Source organism: Rhinoraja longicauda, chromosome 18 (assembly GCF_053455715.1).
Source record: "Rhinoraja longicauda isolate Sanriku21f chromosome 18, sRhiLon1.1, whole genome shotgun sequence".
Classification (NCBI taxonomy): domain Eukaryota; kingdom Metazoa; phylum Chordata; class Chondrichthyes; order Rajiformes; family Arhynchobatidae; genus Rhinoraja; species Rhinoraja longicauda.
The window spans coordinates 2,408,673-2,426,520 of NC_135970.1; the positions used below are offsets into that span (position 1 = coordinate 2,408,673).

General features: G+C 46.3%; 1 protein-coding gene across 2 annotated transcripts in view; it reads right to left on the reverse strand.

Moving 5' to 3' along the window:
- LOC144602200 (ethanolamine kinase 1-like) overlaps positions 1-17,848 on the reverse strand; it is a 276,197-nt gene that overhangs the window by 112,641 nt on the left and 145,708 nt on the right. For both annotated transcript variants that reach the window (XM_078414971.1, XM_078414970.1), the window contains one exon: positions 1,258-1,406. In XM_078414971.1, the coding sequence (XP_078271097.1) occupies positions 1,258-1,406 (149 nt within the window). The remainder of the gene's footprint in view (positions 1-1,257; positions 1,407-17,848) is intronic.

The window sequence follows — 17,848 nt, forward strand, 5'->3', positions numbered from 1 at the left end:
TCACTTTACATATTAATCCGCAGAAATAACTCTTCAGACACTAATTCCAGTTGAATGCTATTTGTGGTACTAGTCACTTAGGGTTGCCAACTGTCCCGTATTAGCCGCGACATCCCGTATTTTGGGCTAAATTTGTCCCATATTCGGCTCGGACGGCGCTGTAGGCCCAGACACTGCAGGCCCAGACACTGCAGGCCTGGACACTGCAGGCCCAGACACTGCAGGCCTGGACACTGCATGCCCTGACACTGTAGGCCCGGACTCTGTAGGCCCGGACACTGCATGCCCTGACACTGTAGGCCCGGACACTGTAGGCCCGGACACTGCATGCCCTGACACTGTAGGCCCGGACACTGTAGGCCCAGACACTGCAGGCCCGGACACTGCAGGCCTGGACACTGCAGGCCTGGACACTGCATGCCCTGATACTGTAGGCCCGGACTCTGTAGGCCCGGACACTGCATGCCCTGACACTGTAGGCCCGGACACTGTAGGCCCGGACACTGCATGCCCTGACACTGTAGGCCCGGACACTGTAGGCCCAGACACTGCAGGCCCGGACACTGCAGGCCTGGACACTGCAGGCCTGGACACTGCATGCCCTGATACTGTAGGCCCGGACGCTGTAGGCCCAGACACTGCAGGCCCGGACACTGCAGGCCTGGACACTGCAGGCCTGGACACTGCATGCCCTGACACTGTAGGCCCGGACACTGTAGGCCCGGACACTGTAGGCCCGGACACTGCATGCCCTGACACTGTAGGCCCGGACACTGTAGGCCCGGACACTGTAGGCCCAGACACTGCATGCCCAGACACTGTAGGCCCGGACACTGCATGCCCGGACACTGAAGGCCCGGACACTGTAGCCCGGGGGCCGCAGCAGTCCCAGACAGTGTAGGTCTGGACATTGTAGTCCCGGACACTGTAGGCCCGGACACTGTAGCCCAGGGGCCACTGTAGTCCTGGACAGTGTAGGCCCAGGCGCCGCCTAATGGAGGTTGCGTAGCAACCCGCCTCCCGGCCCGTGCGGCCACCATTGCTGGAGCGGGAGCACGTGGCCACTGCCTGGGTGAGATCACGTGGGGCGCGGGGCGGTGACGTCACCCTTTGTCCCTTTTTTGGGAGTGAGGAAGTTGGCAATCCTACAGTCACTGCATCTCCAAAGTCGTGTGGCTATTTGAGAGAGAGTTTGGCATTGTGAGACATGATATCAATTCAAGGACAGTTACGTTAGTCTGATCATTTTAAATGTACCTTTCCCTTCAATGTGGATGATATTGTTGCACAGCAGATCATTATGGCACAGAACCAATGGGGATTTCATTTGCAAAAGGTGTTCTTTGAGCGCTTCAATCTCAGTGACGAGAATGTCAAAACTTGGCACGCTGTTCATTTTCAAGGAACTGTGGAATAAATAAATAACAAAAATGTCGTTAAGTACAGCAAGAATATGTACTGGAGTGGCAGTTGCCTTTTTTATCTCAGAGATCTGCATCTCATGTTGAAGAAATATTATCCTATCCTATAGCTTTCCTATCAGAATGTGCTTTAACATGTTCATCAGACAGAGGAGCAGAATTAGGCCATTCGGCCCATCGAGTTTACTCCGCCATTCAATCATGGCTTATCTATCTTTCCCTCTCAACCCCATTCTGCTGCCTTCTCCCCGTAACCTTAGTCAAGGCCTTACTAATCAAGGACCCAGCAATCTCCGCTTGAAAAATACCCAAAGACTTGGCCTCCACATTCTCGTCGGTGAGAATAAAGTGCTTAAATAAATAAAAAATTCCAAATTAAATCCTCAGTGGTTTTGTGCCATAAAGATCTGCTGCCCAATAATATAATTTTCAATGAATTCCACAGATTCACCACCCTAGAATCATAGAATCACTCAGGGTGGAAGCAGGCCCTTTGGCCCAGCATGTCCATGCCAACCAAGATGCCCCCATCTGAGCTAGTCCCATTTACGTTCATTTGGCCGATTTCCCTTGAGACCATTTCTATTCAAGAAATATTGTGTTGGAACCACTTAGTCATTGATGAACAGAAAACAGCTCAGTGGTTCCAGGCAGGTTGTTATATCCAGGAAGTACTTAGACAAATTGTGAAAAATATCACCATGGTTACAGACTACCAAGGTCCAACACAGAAGAAACTGCATTTCCCTTCTTTATAAGGGTCCATTTTCTCCTTCCACTTGTTAAGGTGTCTGTACGTTTTGTTATTTTTCTTCTTTTGCTCCATTAGTTACACTTCTATTCATTCATACATAAGGGAGTGAAATTGTTCCATAAAATATGTACTTACATCTGTGCGAATTACTGACCCTTTCTATCAAGTTATATGATTATATCCTTGACCTATATGTAGACCATACAACACAGTATAGCATAAGAGCACACTGAAAACAATGCCAAGTTAAACGGATCTCCTACGCCTCTATATAATTGATGTCCCTCCAGTCTCTGCATATCCATGAGCCTAACTAAAATCCTCTGAAACACCACTATCGTATCTGCCTCCACCACCACCCCTGGCAGTGCGTTCCAGGCCCCCAACACCTCCTCCTGGTAGCTGCTACACTCTAATCTAGCCAGCATTGTGGTAAACTACTTCTGCACCTTCCCCCAAAACCTCCACATCTTCTCTGTAATGGGGTGACTACAACTGCACATAATACTCTGAATATGGTCTGAATAAATGTATAAAATTATAAAAATTATAAAAGGGCTGGAAAAGCTAAATGCAGGAAAAATGTTCCCAATGTTGGGGGAGTCCAGAACCAGGGGCCACAGTCTAAGAATAAAGGGGATTGGGGATGATCAGCCATGATCACAATGAATGGCGGTGCTGACTCGAAGGGCCAAATGGCCTCTTCATGCACCGATTTTCTATGTTTTTATGTTTCTATGTTTCTAACAAAGTAGCATAAAGCTTCAATATGCCTTCTTGATTCTTGTTCCCAATGACACGACCAATATAATTACATATATATAATTTTGTTATCAACAGCACTGTTTAAGCAGTGCGGCAGGTTTCTAGAGTCAAGACAATGTTGTCGTAGATGTTGGATGTCACTGTTTTGTAGATGTATTTCTGTGTTTCATTTAGTTTCTTGTCACGTGCACTGAGGTATAGTGAATGGCTTTTGCTGCGTGCTAACCAGTCGCCAGAAAGATTTGACATGATTACAATCAAGCCATCCACAGTGTACAGTTACATGATCAAGGGAGTGATGTTTAGTGCAAGATAAAGTCCAGTAAAGTCCAATGAAAGATAGTCCATTTTGCATGTGGCCTCACTCTAGCAATGGGGGAGGCCCAGGACAGAAAGGACAGTGTGGGAATGGGAAGGGTACTAAAGGGATTTCTTTAGTCAGAGGGTGGTGAATCTGTGTCACAGACGGCTGTGGAGGCCAAGTCAATGGGTATTTTTAAGGCGGAGATTGACAGATTCTAGATCAGTGCGGGTATCAGGGGTTATGGGGAGAAGGCAGGAGCATTGTAAGAAAGGTGGATGAGCTTAGAGCCTGGATTGACATCTGGAAGTATGATGTTGTGGCGATCAGTGAAACATGGTTGCAGGAGGGTTGCGATTGGCAATTAAATATTCCAGGATTTCATTGTTTCAGATGTGATAGAATCGGAGGGGCAAGAGGTGGGGGTGTTGCATTGCTTGTCAGGGAGGATATCACAGCAGTGCTTTGGCAGGACAGACTAGAAGGCTCGATTAAGGAGGCTGTTTGGGTGGAACTCAGAAATGAGAAAGGTTTAGCAACACTTATAGGGGTGTATTATAGACCGCCAAATAGGGAACGAGAATTGGAAGAGCAAATATGTAAGGAGATAGCAGATATTAGTAGTAAGCACAGAGTGGTGATTGTGGGTGATTTTAATTTTCCGTATATAGACTGGGAATCACATTCTGTTAAAGGGCTGGATGGTTTGGAGTTTGTAAAATGTGTGCAGGATAGTTTTTTGCAGCAATACGTAGAGGTGCCTACCAGAGAAGGGGCAGTGTTGGACCTCCTGTTAGGAAATGAGATGGGTCAGGTGACGGAGGTATGTGTTGAGGAGCACTTTGGGTCTAGTGATCATAATGCCATTAGTTTCAATATCATTATGGAGAAGGTCAAATCTGGACCAAGGGTTGAGATTTTGGATTGGAGAAAGGCTAATTTTGAGGAGATGAGAAAGGATTTAAAAGGAGTGAAATGGAAATTGTTGTTTTATGAAAAGGATATAATAGAGAAATGGAGGATATTTAAAGGTGAAATTTTGAGAGTACAGAGTCTTTATGTCCCTGTTCGGTGGAAAGGAAAGAATAATAATTTGAAAGAGCCGTGGTTTTCCAGGGAAATTGGACACTTGGTTCGGAAAAAGAGGGAGATATACAATAAATATAAGCGGCAGGGAGTAAATGAGGTTCTTGAGGAATATAAAGAATGTAAAAGGAATCTTAAAAAGGAAATTAGAAAAGCGAAAAAAAGATATGAGGCTGCTTTGGCAAGTAATGTAAAAGTAAACCCCAAGGGGTTCTACAGATATGTCAATAGACAATAGACAATAGACAATAGGTGCAGGAGTAGGCCATTCAGCCCTTCGAGCCAGCACCGCCATTCAATGCGATCATGGCTGATCACTCTCAATCAGTACCCCGTTCCTGCCTTCTCCCCATACCCCCTCACTCCGCTATCCTTAAGAGCTCTATCCAGCTCTCTCTTGAAAGCATCCAACGAACTGGCCTCCACTGCCTTCTGAGGCAGATAATTCCACACCTTCACCACCCTCTGACTGAAAAAGTTCTTCCTCATCTCCGTTCTAAATGGCCTACCCCTTATTCTCAAACTGTGGCCCCTTGTTCTGGACTCCCCCAACATTGGGAACATGTTATCTGCCTCTAATGTGTCCAATCCCCTAATTATCTTATATGTTTCAATAAGATCCCCCCTCATCCTTCTAAATTCCAGTGTATACAAGCCCAATCGCTCCAGCCTTTCAACATACGACAGTCCCGCCATTCCGGGAATTAACCTAGTGAACCTACGCTGCACGCCCTCCATAGCAAGAATATCCTTCCTCAAATTTGGAGACCAAAACTGCACACAGTACTCCAGGTGCGGTCTCACCAGGGCCCGGTACAACTGTAGAAGGACCTCTTTGCTCCTATACTCAACTCCTCTTGTTACGAAGGCCAACATTCCATTGGCTTTCTTCACTGCCTGCTGAACCTGCATGCTTCCTTTCATTGACTGATGCACTAGGACACCCAGATCTCGTTGAACTCCCCCTCCTCCTAACTTGACACCATTCAGATAATAATCTGCCTTTCTATTCTTACTTCCAAAGTGAATAACCTCACACTTACCTACATTAAACTGCATCTGCCATGTATCCGCCCACTCACACAACCTGTCCAAGTCACCCTGCAGCGTTATTGCATCTTCCTCACAATTCACACTACCCCCCAACTTAGTATCATCTGCAAATTTGCTAATGGTACTTTTAATCCCTTCGTCTAAGTCATTAATGTATATCGTAAATAGCTGGGGTCCCAGCACCGAACCTTGCGGTACCCCACTGGTCACTGCCTGCCATTCCGAAAGGGACCCATTTATCCCCACTCTTTGCTTTCTGTCTGTCAACCAATTTTCTATCCATGTCAGTACCCTACCCCCAATACCATGTGCCCTAATTTTGCCCACTAATCTCCTATGTGGGACCTTGTCGAAGGCTTTCTGAAAGTCGAGGTACACCACATCCACTGACTCTCCCTTGTCAATTTTCCTAGTTACATCCTCAAAAAATTCCAGTAGATTTGTCAAGCATGATTTCCCCTTCGTAAATCCATGCTGACTCGGAATGATCCCGTTACTGCTATCCAAATGCTCAGCAATTTCGTCTTTTATAATTGACTCCAGCATCTTCCCCACCACTGATGTCAGACTAACTGGTCTATAATTACCCGTTTTCTCTCTCCCTCCTTTCTTAAAAAGTGGGATAACATTTGCTATCCTCCAATCCACAGGAACTGATCCTGAATCTATAGAACATTGAAAAATGATCTCCAATGCTTCCACTATTTCTAGAGCCACCTCCTTAAGTACTCTGGGATGCAGACCATCAGGCCCTGGGGATTTATCAGCCTTCAGTCCCATCAGTCTACCCAAAACCATTTCCTGCCTAATGTGGATTTCCTTCAGTTCCTCCATCACCCTAGGTTCTCCGGCCCCTAGAACATTTGGGAGATTGTGTGTATCTTCCTCAGTGAAGACAGATCCAAAGTAATGGTTTAACTTGTCTGCCATTTCTTTGTTCCCCATAATAAATTCCCCTGCTTCTGTCTTCAAGGGACCCACATTTGCCTTGACTATTTTTTTCCTCTTCACGTACCTAAAAAAACTTTTGCTATCCTCCTTTATATTATTGGCTAGTTTACCCTCGTACCTCATCTTTTCTCCCCGTATTGCCTTTTTAGTTAACTTTTGTTGCTCTTTAAAAGAGTCCCAATCCTCTGTCTTCCCACTCTTCTTTGCTATGTTATACTTCCTCTCCTTAATTTTTATGCTGTCCCTGACTTCCCTCGTCAGCCACAGGTGTCTCTTACTCCCCTTAGAGTCTTTCCACCTCTTTGGAATAAATTGATCCTGCAACCTCTGCATTATTCCCAGGAATACCTGCCATTGCTGTTCTACCGTCTTCCCTGCTAGGGCCTCCTTCCAATCAATTTTGGCCAGCTCCTGCCTCATGCCTCTGTAATCCCCTTTGCTATACTGTAATACCGACACTTCCGATTTTCCCTTCTGTCTTTCCATTTGCAGAGTAAAACTTATCATGTTGTGATCACTGCCTCCTAATGGCTCTTTTACCTCTAGTCCCCTTATCAGATCAGGATCATTACACAACACTAAATCCAGAATTGCCTTCTCCCTGGTAGGCTCCAGTACAAGCTGTTCTAAGAATCCATCTCGAAGGCACTCTACAAACTCTCTTTCCTGGGGTCCATTTCCAACCTGATTTTCCCAGTCTACCTGCATGTTGAAATCTCCCATAACCACCGTAGCATTACATTTTTGACACGCCAATTTTATCTCCTGATTCAACTTGCACCCTATGTCGAGGCTACTGTTTGGGGGCCTATAGATAACTCCCATTAGGGTCTTTTTACCCTTACAATTTCTCATTTCTATCCATACTGATTCAACATCTCCTGATTCTATGTCACCCCTTGCAAGGGAATGAATATCATTCCTTACCATCAGAGCAACCCCACCCCCTCTGCCCACCTGTCTGTCTTTTCTATACGTTGTGTACCCCTGAATATTCAGTTCCCAGCCCTGGTCCTCTTGTAACCATGTCTCAGTGATCCCTACAACATCATACTTGCCCATGACTAACTGAGCCTCAAGCTCATCCACTTTATTTTTTATACTACGCGCATTTAAGTACAACACTTTAACTTCTGTATTTACCTCCTCTCTCACATCGTTCACAATTGGCCCTGCCCTTAATTTCTTTTCCGCTCTAGAACTTTGTCAATAGCAAAAGGATAGTGAGGGATAAAATTGGTCCATTAGAGAGTCAGAGTGGACAGCTATGTGCTGAGCCGGAAGAAATGGGGGAGATATTAAACAATTTCTTTTCTTCGGTATTTACCGAGGAGAAGGATATTGAATTATGTGAGGTAAGCGAAACAAGTAGAGTAGTGATGGAAATTAGGAGGATTAAAGAAGAGGAGGTACGGACACTTTTGAAGAATATAAAAGTGGATAAGTCTCCAGGTCCTGATAGGATATTCCCTAGGACATTGAGGGAAGTTAGTGCAGAAATAGCAGGGGCTATGACGGAAATATTTCAAACGTCATTAGAAACAGGGATGGTGCCGGAAGATTGGCACATTGCGCATGTTGTGCCTTTGTTTAAAAAAGGTTCTAAAAGTAAACCTAGCAATTATAGACCTATTAGTTTGACGTCTGTGGTGGGAAAATTAATGGAAAAGATACTTAGGGACAATATATATAATTATTTGGATAATCAAGGCCTGATTAGAAACAGTCAACATGGATTTGTGCCTGGAAGGTCATGTTTGACTAATCTTCTTGAATTTTTTGAAGACGTTACCAGGCAAATTGATAAGGGCAAGGCTGTGGATGTTGTCTATATGGACTTCAGTAAGGCATTTGACAAGGTTCCACATGGAAGGTTGATTAAGAAGGTTAAATCGTTGGGTATTAATAGTGAGGTTGCAAGATGGATTCAACAATGGCTGAATGGGAGATACCAGAGGGTAACGGTTGACAATGGTATGTCAGGTTGGAGGCCAGTGTCTAGTGGAGTGCCCCAAGGATCTGTGTTGGGTCCACTGTTGTTTGTCATTTACATTAATGATCTGGATGATGGTGTGGCAAATTGGATTAGTAAATATGCAGATGATACTAAGATAGGTGGAGTAGTTGATAGTGAGGTAGATTTTCAAAGTCTACAGAGAGACTTGGGCCTTTTGGAAGGGTGGGCTGAAAGATGGCAGATGGAGTTTAATGCTGATAAGTGTGAGGTGCTGCATTTTGGTAGGACAAATCAAAATAGGACGTACAGGGTAAATGGTAGGGAATTGAGCAATGCAGTGGAACAGAGGGATCTGGGAATAACTGTGCATTGTTCCCTGAAGGTGGAATCTCATGTGGATAGGGTGGTGAAGAAGGCGTTTGGTATGCTTGCCTTTATAAATCAGAGCATCGAGTATAGAAGTTGGGATGTAATGTTGAAATTGTATAGGGCATTGGTGAGGCCGAATCTGGAGTATGGTGTGCAGTTCTGGTCGCCAAATTATAGGAAGGATGTCGACAAAATGGAGAGGGTACAGAGGAGATTTACTAGAATGTTGCCTGGGTTTCAGCACTTAGGCTACAGAGAGAGGTTGAACAGGTTGGGTCTTTATTCTTTGGAGCGTAGAAGGTTGAGGAGGGACTTGATAGAGGTTTTTAAAATTTTGAGAGGGACGGACAGAGTTGACGTGGGTAGGCTTTTCCCTTTGAGAGTGGGGAAGATTCCAACAAGGGGACATAGCTTCAGAATTGAGGGACAAAGGTTTAGGGGTAACATGAGGGGGAACTTCTTTACTCAGAGGGTTGTGGCTGTATGGAATGGGCTTCCGGAGGAAGTGGTGGAGGCTGGCTCGATTTTATTATTTAAGAGTAAATTGGATAGGTATATGGATAGGAGGGGATTGGAGGGTTATGGTCTGAGTGCAGGTAGATGAGACTAGGTCAGGGAGAATGGTCGGCGTGGACTGGTAGGGCCGGACAGGCCTGTTTCCATGCTGTAGTTGTTATATGTTATATGTTAATGGGGTTGAGAGGGAAAGCTAGATCAGCCATGATTGAATGGCACATTAGACTTGATGGGCTGAATGGCCTAATTCAGCAAGTTCCTAGCCTTCTGAACTTATGGAAATGGTTAGCAAAGATATAGTTTGGCTTGATTATATTTATGTATAGTGTTATCTGATTTGTTTGGACATCACGTATAACAACGCTTTTCACTGCCTCTCGGTACACGTGACAACAGTAAACTGAAACCTAAATCTAACTTGTGTAAGAAGGAACTAAAGATGCTGGTTGTGAAGAAGGGTCTTGACCCAAAACATCACGCATTCCTTCTCACAACAGATGCTGCCTGTCCCGCTGAGTTACTCCAGCTTTTTGTGCCTAAATCTAACTTGGTCTAGCAGACATATTTCAGCTGAGCTTCCTTAATGAGTTCACCTCTATATTTTATATTCCTGTTACAGGGAGGGAGGGCAGCATCAAGTTAGTTTACCAAAACAAGAAAAATAACACTTCATAAAATGAAAGGGTGCGATGTTTACAGGTGGCTCTTTGCAGCTGACAAGTAAAGAGCTGACATTGTGCGGCCAATTACATGGTTCTTTGCTTCCAATATCGTTCCCGTGTCAGTCATCTTGAGCACATTTGGCTGAAAACTGCAACAATGCCAAAAAAGGTTGATGATCAGCATTTATACACAGGGTTCACTGACTAAACATCAAAGCACACTCGTACTAACAGTGTTAGGAACATGTTCCGGAATGAATTACATTGCACATCAGGCTTTCTATGTGCAGGAAGAAACTGCAGATGTGTAGGAAAAAAACCTGCAGATGCTGGTTTAAATCGAAGGTAGACACAAAATGCTGGAGCAAATCAACTGGTCAGTCAGCATCTCGGGAGAGAAGGAATGGGTGACGTTTTGGGTCGAGACCCTTCTTCAGACTGAAGTCAGGGGAGGGGGCGGGACAAAGATAGGATGTAGTCAGAGACAGGAAGACTAGTGGGAGAACTGGGAAGGGGGAGGGGATAGAAAGGGAAAGCAGGGACGATCTGAAGTTAGAGAAGTCAATGTTCATACCGCTGGGGTGTAAACTACCCAAGTGAAATATGAGGTGCTGTTCCTCCAATTTGCGCTGGGCCTCACTCTGACAATGGAGGAGGCCCAGGACAGAAAGGTCAGATTGGGAATGGGAGGGGGAGTTGAAGTGCTGAGCCACTGGGAGATCAGGTAGGTAACTGCAGATGCTGGTTTATACCAAAGATAGACACAAAATGCTGGAGTAACTCAGCGGGACAGGCAGCATCTTTAGTTTAGTTTAAGTTTTTAGTTTTAGTTTCAGAGATACAGCACGGAAATAGTCCGTGCCGACCAGCGATCCCCACACATTAACACTATCCTACACACACTAGGGACAATTTACATGTATACCAAGCCAATTAACCTACAAACCTTGGAGTGTAGGAGGAAACCAGAGCTCCCGGAAAAAATCCCAAGCAGGTCACAGGGAGAACGTACAAATTCCGTACGGACACAGCCCGTAGTCAGGACCTAATCCGGGGTTCCTGGTGCTGTAAGGCAACAACTCTACCGCTGCGCCACCATGCTGCCCAGCTCTATGGTCTTCTATCTCTGGATAGAAGGAATGAGTGGCGTTTCGGGTCGAGACTCTTCTTCAGACTCTTTCTGTCATCTAAGAGTCATAAAGTCACACAGCACGGAAACAGGCCCTTCATCCCAACTTGTCCATGCCACATCTGTGCTAGTCCAACATTCGGCTGCATTTGGCCCATATCCTTCTAAACTTCTATGCATGTGCCTGTCCAAATGTCTTCTAAATGCTGTTTTCCAACCTGTTTCAACTACTTCCTCCAGCTTCCTCCATTCATCCTTTCTCTTCCCCTCAATCATTTTAAGGATCTCCATAAGATTCCATAAGATTCCATAAGATTCAAGCTGGAAAGAGGGCTGAGACGATTTACAAGGATGTTGCCAGGACTCAACAGCTATAGGGAGAGGTTGAGCAGGCTGGGATTCTATTCCCTGGAGTGCAGGAGGATGAGGGGTAATTTAATATAGCGGTACAAAATTATGAGAGGAATCGATCGGATAGACACACACAGTTTCTTCCCCAGAGTAGGGGAATCGAGAACCAGAGGACATAGGTAAGGTGAGGAGGGGAAGCATTAATGTGAACCTGAGGGGTAATGGTTTGACACAATCGGTGGGGTGGGTGTATGGAACGTGATGCCAGAGGAGACAGTTGAGGCAGGTACGATCGCAACATTTAATAAAAACATTTAGGCAGGTACATGGATAGGTGGGCCAAACGCAGGCAGGTGGGACTAGTGTAGATGGGACATGTTGGTCGGCGTGGGCAAGTTGGGCTGAAGGGCCTCTTTCCCCGCTGTATCACTCTACAACTCTATCACCGCTCTTCCTCCTGCACTCCAAGGAATAAAATCCTCGCCTGCTCAACCTCTCCCTGTAGATTAGGTTCTTGAGTAACATTTCATAAAATTTAACTTATCATTTTAAATTGCATTAGACTGCTCACCTAAATTTGTCAGACAAGAAGTTTATTGAACAACATCCAGACTTACTATTACTTACGTTACTGCCCTTACATAATTTTCTTTTCTCCCTGGTGACAAATTAATCCAGAGATCGTGCCAGCGTTATGTGCTCAGTTCTGCAGCACAATGAAATGTGGCCAATTCTGGTGATGATGGTCCCAGGCTTTGTTAATTACCCTCACCTTATGCAAAATTATCAAGCAATAATTTAACCTTTTAAACGCTTTCATTTTTTCATATTTGGAACAAACATGTTATTAAGTATTAGATACAGATGTTTAAATAATGTCGACCAAATTCAGGAGAAGGGAAACAAAACATCTCTGGTATTCTGCTGCTTTCACTGAACTCCCCAGAGTTGAAATAAAACAGGAATTTTGATATTTGATGTGAAACTAAATCTTAAGGCGATAAAACAGAACTTCATTTTAGCTGCTGAACATATGAAGCTTGCATCTTTCTAAGCAGTGCCCTAATCCTTGCTTAGTGAAAAATAGGCTCTAAAAATCCTCCCTGTTTCTCCGCATTGCTGCATGATTTACCATATCAAACTTCAAGTTGTGCTGTGTGAACATAAACTTTGATATATTCTGACTAGATTCTCTGGTCTATTTTAATTCAAACTTCACCCTGTTTCAAGTCCATGTAATGCCTCAGAATATGTAGCGCACAAAGGAATCTCAGACCAACAGATTGGTTGTACAGTGATTTAGTTTAGTTTCGTTTAGCAATACAGTGCGGAAACAGGCCCTTTCGGCCCACCGGGTCCGCGCCGACCAGCGATCCCCGCACATTAACACTATCCTATACCCACTAGGGACAATTTTTTACATTTACCGAGCCAATTAACCTACAAACCTGCACGTCTTTGGAGTGTGGGAGGAAACCGAAGATCTCGGAGAAAACTCACGCAGGTCACGGGAAGAACGTACAAACTCCGTACAGACAGCACCCATAGTCGGGATCGAACACGGGTCTCCGGCGCTGCATTCGCTGTAAGGCAGCAACTCTACGCTGCGCCACCGTGTCACCCAGAGCGTGATCTTCACACAGGAGATGACTGAAACAGGCTAAGAGTCACTTACTATTTAGTTTAGTTGAGTTTATTGTCACGTGTACCAAGGTTCAGTGAAAAGCTTGTGTTGCGTGCTATCCAGTCAGCGGAAAGACCATACATGATTACAATTGAGCCGCAGAGTGCAGACGCAGGACAAAGGGAATAAGGAGGCATGAGTGGACGTTGGACCGCTGGAGAATGATCCAGGATAAAGAAATGGCAGAGGAGTTGAATATCTTTTTTGCATCAGTCTTCGCGGTGGAAGACACCAGCAATGTGCCTGAAATTCAAGAGAATCAGGGGGTGGAAGTTAGTGGAGTGGCTATTACTGGGGAGAAAGTGCTTGGGAAACTGAAAGGGCTGAAGGTGGATAAGCCACCTGGACCGGATGGACTGCACCCTAGGGTTCTGAAAGAGGTGGCTTTAGAGATTGTGGAGAGATTATTAGTGATATTTCAGGAATCACAAAAGTCAGGAGTAGTTCAAGATGATTGGAAAATTGCCAATATTACCCCGTTGCTCAAAAGGGGAGCAAGTCAGATTAGTGGGAACTATAGGCCGGTTAGACTGACTTTGGTGGTTGGTAAGATTTTGGAGTCCATTATATAAAGGATGAGGTTACGGAGTACTTAGAAGTTCACGATAAAATAGGCCAAAGTCAGCATGGCTTAGTGAAGGGGAGGTCTCGGTTGACCAATCTGCTGGAAATCTTTGAAGAAGTAAATAGCAGGACAGACAAAGGAGAGTCAGTAGATGTTATTTACTGAGATTTTCAGATAGCCACACGTGAAGCTGCAAAGGAAGATGAGAGCCCACGGTATCAGAGGGCAGATACGAGCATGGACAGCAGGTTGGCAGAAAGCAAAGAGTGGCAATAAAGGGGGGTGTTTCTGGTGGGCTGCCAGTGACTAGCGGAGTGCCGCAGGGCTTGGTGCAGGGGCCGCTACTCTTCACGTCGTATATTAATGATTTGGACGAGGGGATTGCCTGATAAAAGCTGGGAAGAAACTGTCCCTGAATCTGGAGGTGTGCTTTTTCGCACTCAGCACCTCTTGTCTGATGGGAGAGGGTAGAAGCTGGAGTGACACTGGTCATTGATTATGTAGAGATACAGTGTGGAAACAGGCCCTTTGCTACATTGAGCCCGTGCCTGCCAGCCATCATCCCGTATACTAGTTCAATCCTACACACTAGGGACAGTTTTCAGAAGCCACAACCTACAACCCTGCACGTCTCTAGAATATGGGAGGAAACCGGAGCACCCGAAAAAACCCATGTGGTCGCAGGGAGAACGTACGAACGACTCCACGCAGACAGCACCCGTAGTCAGGATCGAACCCGGGTCTCTGGTGCTGTGAGGCAGCAACTCTGCCACCCGCCCAGTGCACCTGTGGGAGATGCTGCTAGTTGTTTGTGATGAATGCTCTTTGGTGATTCCTTCAGTCAAGATTAAGAAGTAAGTCTGGACATTTTACTGCATCCCTGTCCATATATCTACAGATTGAAGCACCATGTTTTGTAATTGTATACAACTCTTACACACAATCGGATGCACAGGCAATCATTTACTTTATTTCCTTTTGCATTCTCTTTAGAGTCATAGAGTGATACAGCGTGGAAACAGGCCCTTCCACGCACACATGCCCACAACGACCAACATGCTCCATCTACACTAGTCCCACCTGCCTATGTTTGACCCATATTCCTAAACCTGTCTTATCCATGTACCTGTCTAATTATTTCTTAAACATTGCAAGGATTTAGAAGGATGAGAGGGGATCTTATTGAAACGTATAAGATTATTAAGGGGTTGGGCACGTTAGAGGCAGGAAACAGGTTCCCAATGTTGGGGGAGTCCAGAACCAGGGGCCACAGTTTGAGAATAAGGGGTGGGCCATTTAGAACGGAGATGAGGAAAAACTTTTTCAGTTGTAAATCTGTGGAATTCTCTACCTCAGAAGGCAGTGGAGGCCAGTTCTCTGAATGCATTCAAGAGAGAGCTAGATAGAACTCTTAAGGATAGCGGAGTCAGGGGGTATGGGGAGAACGGGGTACTGATTGAGAATGATCAGACATGATCACATTGAATGGTGGTGCTGGCTCGAAGGGCCGAATAGCCTCCTCCTGCACCTATGGTCGATTGTCTATAATAGTACCTGCCTCAACTACCTCCACTGGCACCTTTATGTGAAAAAGTTACCCCTTAGGTTCCTATTAAATCTTTTCCCCTTCACCTTCAACCCATGTCCTCTGGTTCACGATTACCCTACTCTGGGCAAGAGACTATCTGTGTGCGTCTATCTGATCAATTCCTCTCATGATTTTGTACATGATTTTGTTAGGAACAATTGAACACCTTTTTACCACTCATTATTGCAACTGAACGAATGACTAACCAATGGCCACTTTGAGTTCATTCTTTGTGTAGACCCACTGATCCAGAAAGAGAATAATGCTGCATATTTCATGGAAGAGATGGCAGAGGTTACACAGCTGACATCCATGGTGAATTGACATCAAGTTCAATGAGGAGAAAAAATCACCACACAACCCAAATAATCTCTGCAACAATTAACTCCTACTTAGATGCTTGATGGTAACAAGGAATTGCCTACAGTCCTATATGGTGGCAGGGTGGCGCAGTGGTAGAGTAGCTGCCTGATACGTGACTATGGTCACGTGTGGCTGCACTATGGTCACGTGTGGCTGCACTATGGTCACGTGTGGCTGTGCCTAACGGCTGCGGTTCGCTGGCAGTCTGTTTGGCTTTTTTCCTTTTTTTTGTTTGTGTGTCGGTGTTGGGATGATTTTTGTTTCTGTTTTTGGCTGTGTATGTGTGTGGGGGGGGGGGTGGGGTGGGGCGGGGCGGGGGGTGGTGGGGTGGGGGAAACCTTTCTTTTATTAGGTCTCTTCCCCGGGGCGCAGCTTGGCTGCGGGGCCTTTCATCGCCCGCGGGGCCTTCCATCGCCCGGCGCGGCTCGGCCGCTGGACTTAACATCACCGGCACGGTTCGGCCGCGGGACTTAGCAGCGCCCGGTGCGGCTCGGCCACGGGGCCTTCCATCGCCCGGCACGGCTAGGCCGCTGGACTTAACATCGCCGGCGCGGCTCGGCCGCGGGACGTTTCAGTGCCCGGTGCGGCTCGGCCGCGGGGCCTTCCATCCCCTTGCGGGGGCTGTGCGTGTCGGTCGCCTCGGTTGGTGTCGAGCTGCCTGTCCGTGGGCGTGGGGGGAAGAGAGTGGAAGTTTTGTTGCCTCCATCACAGTGAGGGGGTGTTTGGACTCACTGTGATGGATGTTTGTGTTGGGGTCGTGTGTCCTGTGTTCTTTTCTTTTTTGTTGTGTTCTGTGACTGCTGTAATTTCGTTCGGTATCTGTACCGAATGACAATAAAGTTCTGTATACTGTATTCTGATAGCGGCGGAGACCCGGGTTCCATCCTCACTACGGGTGCTGTCTGTATGGAGTTTGTACGTTCTCCCCATGACCTACGTAGGTTTTCTCGACATTCTTCGGTTTGCTCCCACACTCCAAAGACATACAGGTGTGTAGGTTAATTGGCTTGGTATAAAATGTAAATTGGCTGTAGTGTGTGTCGAGTTGTGTTAATGTGTGGGGATCACTGGTGGGGCCGAAGGGCTGTATCTCTTAACTGTACCTGTGGTAACTGTCCCTGAGCTAACTGTACCTGTGGTAACTGTACCTGTGGTAACTGTACCTGTGGTAACTGTACCTGAGGTAACTGTCCCTGAGCTAACTGTACCTGTGGTAACTGTACCTGAGGTAACTGTCCCTGAGCTAACTGTACCTGTGGTAACTGTACCTGAGGTAACTGTACCTGAGGTAACTGTACCTGTGGTAACTGTACCTGTGGTAACTGTACCTGAGGTAACTGTCCCTGAGCTAACTGTACCTGTGGTAACTGTACCTGAGGTAACTGTCCCTGAGCTAACTGTACCTGTGGTAACTGTACCTGAGGTAACTGTACCTGAGGTAACTGTACCTGTGGTAACTGTACCTGTGGTAACTGTACCTGAGGTAACTGTACCTGAAGGATCTGGCAAGGGTGGGGGGGGAAGGGCCGTCGAGAAAAAAGGAGGTTTCGGCAGGTGTGGGCCCACTGAGAATAAAGGGGTCCTGGTGGTGGGGGGGGGGGAGGGGGGCATGGGTTGGGGGGTCGCTGAGAACAGAATGAGACCATTGGATTCTAATGGCTACGTTTGTCACTTTGTCTGCGCCAATGCATTAATGCAAAAACAAAGTATTTCACTCTACCTGGGTACATGTGTGAATAAGGTATCATTGACTCATTGAATCTAAGGGCTAATTGAATAAGGTATCATTGACTCTAAGGGCGGTCACGGTGGCACAGCGGTAGAGTTGCTGCCTTACAGCGAATGCAGCGCCGGAGACCCGGGTTCGATCCCGACTACGGGCGCCGTCTGTATGGAGTTTGTACGTTCTCCCCGTGACCTGCGTGGGTTTTCTTCGAGATCTTCGGTTTCCTCCCACACTCCAAAGACGTACAGGTTTGTAGGTTAATTGGCTTGGTAAATGTAAAAATTGTCCCTAGTGGGTATAGGATAGTGTTAATGTACGGGGATCGCTGGTCGGCGCGGACCCGGTGGGCCGAAGGGCCTGTTTGCACCCTGTATCTCTAAACTAAACTAAACTAAACTCAGTGCCACTCAGACAGCAGGTAGAGCTGCTGCCTCACCGCGCCAGAGACCCAGGTTCGATCCTGACCTCGGGTGCTGTGTCTATGTGGAGTTTGCACGTTCTCTCAGTGACCGCGTGGGTTTCCTCCGGGTGCTCCGGTTTCCTCCCACATCCCAAAGACGTGCGGGTGTATAGGTTAATCGGCCCTCTATAAATCGCCCCTCTTGTG